The sequence below is a fragment of the Podarcis pityusensis genome (assembly GCF_964106645.2).
Source record: "Podarcis pityusensis genome assembly, chromosome: 2".
Taxonomy (NCBI): domain Eukaryota; kingdom Metazoa; phylum Chordata; class Lepidosauria; order Squamata; family Lacertidae; genus Podarcis; species Podarcis pityusensis.
This window is the reverse complement of record NC_138029.1, coordinates 122227940-122237635: the sequence shown is the minus strand read 5'-3', so window position 1 is coordinate 122237635 and position 9696 is coordinate 122227940. Positions and strand designations below refer to the sequence as shown.

Genomic DNA, 9696 nt, shown 5'->3' with positions numbered 1-9696 from the left:
TGATTGGGCATTCTACAGCGTGGATGCTACAACTGGGAGGGCCCTCTGCCTGGTTCCCTGTAGCTTCTCACATTGCAGGAACCACCCTTGGTGCTGGACCTCAGTGTCTGGGTTGAGTAATGGGAATGGAGATGTTCCTTCAGGTCTACAGGCCATGGCCATTTAGGGCTTTAAAAGGTCAGTATCGACAAGTTTGAAATTTGCTTGGAAACTTACTAGGTCTTTCAGGAGATATTTGGAGGAAAGAAGCGTGGAGCAGGAGGGGTTCACAATGTAGCCAGCAGACAGGAGGGGAGAGAAATGAATGGTGCTTTTCTGGTTGAAGAAAATTAAATTCACAGAGAGGATACAAAGTATGACTGTTGAAGGTGTGGAAAGAGATTTCCATATCATTCAGTGCTTATTTCACATCAGAGTGCACTCGGTATTAAAAACCATATAAATGAAGGGTGTTTTAATATATCTACAGGTATCTCTATCTCTGTGGCTCTGAACAAAATTTTTTTTCCTTCCAGTAGCACCTTAAAGACCAACTAAGTTAGTTCTTGGTATGAGCTTTCGTGTGCATGCACACTTCTTCAGATGCACCACACGAAAGCTCATACCAAGAACTAACTTAGTTGGTCTTTAAGGTGCTACTGGAAGGAAAAAAAAATTTGTTTTGACTATGGCAGACCAACACGGCTACCTATCTGTAACTGGATCTGTGGCTCTGGTTAACCCTTGCGGAGCCGAGCGGCATATATATAGCCATCGGCTCCGCAAGGGTTAACCAGAGCCACAGAGCCGAAATTCCTAGAGCGGAAGGGCAGTCCGGTGCCAGAGGAGGAGCTTCCGCTTCCTGTCCCATCCGACCTTCCTTTTTTTGTTGTTGGGGGCGCTGGGTTTGCCTCTGTCCTCCCGGGGGATCTTCTCCGGTTGTTTCTCCGCCGGGAAGGCTGCCTCTCCTCCTGCCGCCTCCAGGTCAGAGGCGGGAAGGGAAGGAGGAGGGAAGGAAGGAGAAGGGAAGGGCTGGGACTCCCATAGGGCAGAAGAGGAGCCTCCTCGGAGGGCGAAGGCCAGGCGGACCCCGCGCAGCTGAACCCGAGAGAGAGAGGGGGGGGGGTTAGTAGGGAACGAAGGCCCTGCTCCCCTGCACTGAAAATATTTCATTTTAAAATTAATTGCTGGTCCTTAATAATGTGTCCTGGGCAGTAGCAGCTGTAGTTATTAAATGTTTTCAAAATATCAAAACTGTTCCTCAGAAAAGTGTCCTTCAGCACTGAAAATATTTCATAGAAAAATGTCGGTCCCTCAGAATGTATCTTGTAATTATTTTAACTCATATTCAAAATATCTAAACCCTTTTCCAGAAAAGTATGCAGGTGGCACACAGATGAAAATAAAGATAGAACACAGCTAAAATTCACAGAACCATGCAAAAACTAATATACATAAAGGCATCGGTTTTAAATAATAAATACTGTCTCTCTCTCCCCCACCCACCCTCCCTTCACTCCTCTCTCTTGCCTGCTGTGAAAGGTGCTGGGCAGGTTTGCACATAACTTTGTGGCTCGAATCCACAACCTGAGATTAAGAGTTTAATGCTCTACTGACTGAGTTATCTCAGCTGTCCATGAGATCCATTCCGTCCTTGCCTATTGTTTTTCTGTGTAGACAAACATACGATTAAAAGTTAATTTTTATATTACTATTTTATATTATTATTTCCTTATGCATCATTTGCATATTCACATTACCTCAGCGTGTAATGTGCTGCTGATTTCTGTTTTATAATCTTTCGCTTGGGCAAATCAGGAACTTCATTTTCAATGTTTTCATGAATTATTTGGCGACCTTCCCTTTTGTAAACACTGCAGTGGCATCAGACCAACATTGTGGATTCTCCCTACATTACTCAGGAGAAGAAGTGGCCACCATGCATCCAGCTAAGGTAGGGGAAAGATAATCAGGGAGAGATGTTGGGGATAGGTGGAGTGGGTCCGTACTTGTTACAGAGAGCGTTCTTGCAGGGGCCCGAATCTTGCACCTGTGCTTCTGAGGCTTCTGCCTCTGAGGAAGTGGGTTACCTGACTGAGTTTTACACATGAAACCTTGAACATGGCCTAGGAAGAGTCTAGCTGGTGGATCAGGCCATTAACCCACCTAGTCCAACATCCTATTCCCACAGTGACCATTTGTAAGCAGGAGCTGAGTACAACATGGCTCTTCAGGTGATTCCCAGGAACTGGCAATGAGGAATATACTGCCCCAAACAAGTGGAGGCAGCGCACAGTCATCATGGCTGGTAGTCCGTTGTAACCTTATCTGCTATGAATTTGCCTTATTCTCTTTTAACTTGGTGACCATTACTGCATATTGCGTTAGTGATTTGCTGAGTTTAACATTGTGAAAAGTGCTTCCTTTAGTTTGTCCTTAATCTGTGCACAATTAGCTTCATTGGACAGCCTTGGACTGCAGTATCATCCTAGAGGGAGAAACACCTCCCTCTCTCCTATTTCCATGCATAGCTTTTTACATCTCGTATCATATTTCCCCATAAGCACCTTTGTTTCAGATTAGTAATTCCTCATATTTTTCCAACCCATTAATCATTTTGTTCGTTTCCCAACATTTTCTGAATCTACAATATTATTTTTGAGGTTATGCAATCGGATCCATACAGTTTTATAAGGGCAGCTGCACCACAGATTTGTATATCAGCACTATGATATGGGCAGCTTAGTTCTGAATCTTTCCCTAAAATGGCATTGACCCATTTCACTACTTTCACACCCTGTGCCAATATCTTTACTGAGCTATCAGCTATGACCCCAAATGTCACTTTCCTTCTCCGTCATCACCAATTCAGATCCCATTTGCAGATGTGTTAAGTTAAGATTTTTTTGCTTGAAGGTGCACTATATAAATTTGCTTACGTACATTTGGTTATGTCATTGTCTTTAATAATGTTTTCCACCAGTTTCCCCAAAAGAATCATTAAACTAACTGACGTTCAGTTTCCTGGAAACTAAATCCCTGTTGGAGGAAAGGAACCTGGGCAATCTCACAGACTCGTTACATGTTTTTGTTAGAATACTTGACTTAGAATTCTTAAACTAATGGGTAAATTCCATCGGCTTTGGGTGATTTCTGAACACTTAATATATCCAGTTGCCCATTGCAGAGGAGAGGTTTCCATACCTTACCCTGGATGGACTACGAATAAGGGAATTGTTTTCCTTTTCCAGGTATCAATGAGCTTTGAAGGGGTGTCCTTGCATTTCACTGACGAGGAATGGTCCCTGCTGGATCCAGGCCAGAGAGCGCTGTACAAGGAAGTCATGATGGAGATTTATGAGATGGTGGCTTCTGTGGGTAAGGATCCTTTCCCCCTGGATCAATAGCTAGTGAAGGTGTGAACTCCTGTTGGCCACTAGAGGGAGTGTTCTTCATGTCCCCTGTACAAAAGAACATATGAAGAACCCTGTTGGGTCAAAGCAAAGTTCTACATTGTCCAGCATTCAGATGCACACAGTCACACTTCTGGTATATGATTCTATAGACATCAAAGAAAAGACATATCGGTTAAGAGTTACTTGCTTTGATTCTCTTTTATTCTGGCCATTGAGGTCTCTAGTTCTGATTTGGTGGGATGTGAACTTGCTTTTTGGATAGAATTGTGCTTACAACTGCATGGCATGGAAACAAAGGCAGAAGGGGTCTTGTGCGTGCTGGTTGCAACTTACTGCTTTTGGGTCCGTCATAGACTGCTTAATCACATAGCTTGCTTAGCAGTATACACGACAGAATGATGGTGTGGCAGATATTATGCATTATTATTCATTGCATTTAGTTGCTTTTTCATGAAAGGTCAATTCAAAAGCAAGTTACCATAGGATGCAAAAATTAAGGCCACTATAATTCTTTAAGGTAAAGGCCCAAAGCCTGGCTGAAAAGAAATATTAATGCCTCCCTCCTAAAAGTAGCCAGTGATTGGCTCCTGGGGAGCCTCCCTGGGCAGAGCATTGCCTAGGCGGAAGCCACCACTCCAAGCCCCATGCTTGTGTTGGCACACTTGGCACCTTGCTAGAAGAAGGGCACAGTGAGAAGGACCTCAGATGATGAATGTAGGGTGTGGGCTGATTCCTGAAGGAAAAGGGAACCGAAGATGAAAACTGACTGGTACTCAGTGCAATCCCTGTGGCAGTAGCAAGAAGCTTCAGCCTTCCTTATACCACTGAGCCACAACTTAGCTGTTGCCCATGTTGGCTGGGGCTGATAGGAGCTGTAGTTCGGCAGCATCTGGAGGGACAAAGATTCCCTGTTCCTCTCATAAGAACTGGGTAATTTTTAAAACCTTTTTAAAATTATTATTATAGAAAACCCTCTTTAAAGTCCAGTATAGGCGGGCAGCGTCTTACCAGCTTTTCTTTTTAAACCACCAGGAGATGTTTGGAGGATCCTGGCTGAGGGGGACCCATCTGAAGGGCCACCTGAAAGAGCTGAGGAGCAACAGAAGTTAAGGATTCAAGATGGAACCAACAGACAAGAGGGCAGACGAACGCAGAAGGCGGGGAGGGAACCCACTGCTTCTCAGGTTAACGAAAATCAGATACCACACACAGGGGACAAACCTAAAGAATGTTTGGAGGGTGGAAAGAACTTCAGTGACAGAGCCTACCTTATTTTTCGTAAAAGAGGTCATACAGCAGAAAAACCATATAAATGCTGGGAGTGTGGAAAAAGCTTCAGTCGGAAAGAACACCTTACTCTGCATCAAAGAATTCATACGGGCGAGAAACCTCATAAATGCAGGGAGTGTGGAAAGAGCTTCAGGCACAGAGACTCCCTCACTAGGCATCAGAGAATTCATACCGGGGAGAAACCTTATAAATGTTTGGAATGTGGAAAGAGCTTTATTCAGTGTAGCGTGCTCACAAGACATAAAAGAACTCATACAGGGGATAAACCTTATAGATGCTGGGAGTGTGGAAAGAGCTTTAGTGACAATGGCACCCTTACTCGCCATCAAAGAACTCACACAGGGGACAAACCTTATAGATGTTTGGAGTGCGGAAAGAACTTCAGTCGCATAAAGTCCCTTACTTTTCATAAAAGAAGGCATGCAGGGATAAAAGCTTATGACTGCTCGGAATGTGGAAAGAGCTTTAGTGTGCGTAGCCAGCTCAAAAGACACATGAGAATTCATACAGGGGAGAAACCTTATAAATGTTTGGAGTGTGGAAAGAGTTTCAGCCGGAGTGGCCACCTTTTGCAACATCAAGGAACTCATACAGGGGAAAAACCTTATAAATGCTTGGCGTGTGACAAATGTTTCAGTCAGAGCGTTCACCTTACTCAGCATCTAAAAACTCATACAGGGGAAAAACCTTATAAGTGTTCAGAGTGTGAAAAGAGTTTCAGTCAGAATAGTCACCTCACCATACATAAAAGAACACATACAGGGGAGAAACCTTATATATGTCTGGAGTGCGGGAAGAGCTTCACAGTCAGTTCGTCCCTTTCTAAACATCAAAGAATTCATACAGGGGAGAAACCTTATGAATGTTTGGTGTGTGGAAAGAACTTCAGTCGCCTAGATTCCCTTACTTTTCACAAAAAAAGGCATTCAGGGGAGAAACCTTATAAATGCTGGGAGTGTGGAAAGAGCTTCAGTGGCTCCCTTACTCAACATCTAAGAACTCATACAGGGGAAAAACCTTATAAGTGTTTGGAGTGTGACAAGAGTTTTAGCCAGAGTGGTCACCTTACTCAGCATCTAAGAACTCATACCGGGGAGAAACCTTATCAATGCTCGGTGTGTGGAAAAAGCTTCAGTGGCTCCCTTACTCAACATCTAAGAACTCATACAGGGGAAAAACCTTATAAATGTTCGGGGTGTGAGAAGAGTTTTAGTCAGAGCGGTCACCTTACTCAACACCTGAGAACTCATACCGGGGAGAAACCTTATAATTGCTTGGAGTGTGGAAAGAACTTCACCTACAGATATTCCCTTAACTCACATCAAACAATCCATAGAAGTGAAATATCTTAAGCTTGGAAGGTAGAAAAATATACAGTGATCTCAAGAGCTCCTAAGCGAGCAAACCAAAGAGTCTACTCAGTGTTACAATCCCCTTCCTTATCTCCAGTTTTTACAATACACTACAGTAGACCTTTGGAGCCCAATATGACTTCCATTTTAGAGGAGAAAGGGGCTTTTGCTTTCAACCTGTTTTTTTCAGTATGAAAGCAGTTTGTGGGCATTCTTCTGTAAGCCAGTGTGAGGGATGGGCAGGGGTTTGAGTGGTGGGTAGGATGGGTAGTGGAAGATTTACAGGGAGGTTCAGCGCCACCCTTGAGGCAAGAGGTGGTCGTAGAGGAAGAAGAGGAGTTTGGATATCCCGCTTTATCACTACCCTAAGGAGTCTCAATCTCCTTTCCCTTCCTCCTCCACAACAAACACTCTGTGAGGTGAGTGGGGCTGAGAGATTTCAGAGAAGTGTGACTAGCCCAAGGTCACCCAGCAGCTGCACGTGGAGGACTGGGGAAGTGAACCCTGTTCACCAGATTACAAGTCCACCACTCTTAATCACACTGGCTGAAGGCAGGGGAGGGGTTGCAGTCTCTGAAGTGGAAGAGGTCCCAGAAAGAGCCCTGCCATTGGACTCTCCTCCATCCCCTCACCCTGTCTCCACTTACAATGAGGGGCATTAAGCAATAGCAACAAGGACCGTCTCTTTCCATATGAAGATACCTGGACACTGAGGTCATCTTCTGAGACCCTTCTTAAAGTGCTGCCTCCATTGAGAGGCCTGGAGTGTGGCAACATGAGAACGGGCCTTTTCTGCAGTGGCTCCCCGTCTCTGGAATATTTTCCTCAGGCAGGTTCACCTGGCGCCTAGGCACTAGGCAAAAGCCTTTCTCCTTAACCAGGTTTCTGGCTGATTGACATCTAATGCCCTTTTAGAATGTGGGGTGTTTTTTTTGGGGGGGTTGTTTTTGTTATGATTATATATTTCACATTTTTGGGTTGTGATTGTATCCTGAGTTCCTCCCATGGCTGGAAAGGGGTTCATTTAACCTTCCGTTTGCTAGTAAAACTGAATTACTTTGTCACAAAATGACATATGTCTAGAAATCATTTCACCAACATGAAAAGTTTGGAAAGCTCTGTGTTAGTAGAAGAACCTCAGGTCTCTTGTGAGTCTATGCATTGGTATATGGCCCCTGTTAGTCCACCATATTTTTTCTTTTAACATTAGCAGAAGTGTTAATTTATCCCTTGCTGATGTAACCTAGTTCTTTGCCAATAGAGAATTGAATTTCCTATTGTTTGTCCACATTGGGCTGGGGCTCTGGGTTATGAACAAAAATTTAGTTAATTAATTAACACCTTGGAAGAGACCTTGCTTTTGAATCTTGTATGTATAAAATTTTATTGTTCCATATTTTTGCTTAGTTCCAGGTGGGGTTGTCTACTTCCCCATTTCAGTTTCCCAGCCTTTTTTATCTGCATCTTACCTATAGGCTCTGATATTTATCTCTCATCTCTTCTGAAATTACAAAATAATAATAAAATAGATTGATTCCTTGTAGCGGCTATGCTGCAGATTGTTCTTCTGAGTAAAATTTACATATCCATGTTCTAATTTATTTTTTGCATGTAATCATTTGTTACATATGCTGTTCCGTATTTCACCCTTCCCCAAAATTTATTCATGTGCTGTGAATTTTCCTTTGATGTAACCAGGCCGATATGCTTCATAGATGGAAATGCTTTACCTGGTATTCTGCTGACATATATTATATCTTTCCAAAGAGCGTAGCCTCTCAGATCACCCTCTTCATGGACGAAAGGTCTCCCTCAGCCCCTGTCAGGAAGGCCAGAAATATTCTGGATATTTGATAGCTCCTCTAATTGTTTCATTGTCCAAGACATTGCTATTTGTTTCTGTATCCAGTTGTCATGAAGTCTGGGTTGATTCTGTTTTTACTGCGTTTAGCCCCTTACGAATAAATGCTCATTAAAAACTGCCGTACCTTGGTTCTCAAACTTAATCCATTCCAGAAGTCCGTTCGACTTCCAAAAATGTTCAAAAACCAAGGTGCGGCTTCCAGTTGGCTGCAGGAGCTTCCTGCACTCAATTGGAAGCTGTGTCAGACGTTCAGGTTCCAAAGAACGTTCGCAAACTGGAACACTCACTTCTGGGTTTCGTGACGTTTGGGAGCCAAAGTTTTCGATAACTAAGCTGTTCAAAAATCAAGCTACGACTGTATAATAAACCTCAGGACTTTGTCAAGAAACCACAACAGGGTAGAAGGTTCATTAATTTTCCAGACTTTTTTACATGTTAGTTAATGGGGCAGTTTCAGACAGCATGCTTCTTCACCTTCATGAGGGTTTCAAGTTTTATGCTTCTGAAATGTCCAGACTAGGGGAGGGTTCTCGGTGGGATATATTTGTGCTGCCTGTGGTTCACCCACCTCCTTTGCCCTAACCTCCAGCCCAAGGAATCTTCAGAAGGGAGTTGCTGCCAAGGACATTATTTGCATTTTAATGAACTGAATAGAATGAAAGAACCTGCAGCACAAATATAAGATAGGGGACATCTGACTTTCTAGTAGTGCATGTGAAAAGGATTCAGGAGCCTTAGTAGAACACAAGCTTAACACGAGTCAACCATGTGATGCAGCAGGAGCAAAACAGAAATTAATGCTATTCTAGGCTGCATCCACAGAATTAGTGTCAAGGGAAGTAATAGTACCACTCTATTCTGCCTTGGTCAGACCACACCTGGAATACTGTGTCCCAATTCTAGGCACCACAATTTAAGAGTTTTGACAAGCTGGAAAGCCTTAGGAGGAGCACTTGAAGGAGCTGGGTATGTTTAGCCTGAAGAGGAGACTGAGAGGAGATATGATCTTCAAATATTTTAAAAGGCTATCACATGGAAGAGAGAGCAATCCTGTTTTCTCCTGCTCTGAAGGGTAGGACTTGAACCAAAGGGGATACCAACTAAACACGAAGGACTTTATGACAGTAAGTGCTATTGGACAGTGGAACGGTCTCCTGGTCTCCCTTGAGAAGTGGTGGACTCTCCTTCCTTGGCGTATTTTAAGCAGTGTTTGGCTGGCCACCTGTCATGGATGCTTTACTGAGATTCCTGCATTGCAGGGGGGTTGGACTAGATGACCCCTGGGTCCAATCCAATTCTGAAGTTGTATTATCCTGATTCTAATGCTCATTCCTTTCAATTTGCTTGTTTTATTAAATATTTTAAGTAAGGATGTTTTAAGGATGTTGAGATCAAATTATTGTGCATTTTAACATACAGTAGTACTTCGGGTTAAGTACTTAATTTGTTCTGGAGGTCCGTTCTTAACCTGAAACCGTTCTTAACCTGAAGCACCACTTTAGCTAATGGGACCTCCTGCTGCTGCTGTGCAGGAAGGAAAGTTCTTAACCTGAGATACTATTTCTGGGTTAGCGGAGTCTGTAACCTGAAGCATATGTAACCCGAGGTACCACTGTATATATATGTATTTTATATAGGTGTAAGCCTCCCAAACATGACACTATTTGAGACATTGTAACTTGCTCATCAGCAAAATAGGCTCCCACAGTGAGGGGAAAGGGGAAAAACCAAGGTACCCGTTGAGAACTGGTTCTCCTTACTGGTAAAGTTCAGGGAAAGGAGGTGAAGACCTGGT

The 9696-nt window shown here is 43.4% G+C and overlaps 1 protein-coding gene across 2 annotated transcripts; it reads left to right on the top strand.

Annotated features, from left to right (window-relative positions):
• Nucleotides 1-833: 833 nt before the first annotated feature.
• On the top strand, nt 834-8024 carry LOC308469599 (uncharacterized protein). Of its 2 annotated transcripts, none has more exons than XM_080992294.1 (4): nt 834-963; nt 1860-1933; nt 3231-3357; nt 4428-8024. In XM_080992294.1, the coding sequence occupies exons 2-4, from the start codon at nt 1919-1921 to the stop codon at nt 6035-6037; spliced, it is 1752 nt and encodes a 583-aa protein (XP_080848420.1). In that variant the 5' UTR covers nt 834-963; nt 1860-1918; the 3' UTR covers nt 6038-8024. The 2 variants fall into 2 exon arrangements, with proteins under 2 accessions (XP_080848420.1, XP_080848419.1); XM_080992293.1 differs by lacking the exon at nt 834-963 and adding an exon at nt 1076-1091.
• Nucleotides 8025-9696: the final 1672 nt, after the last annotated feature.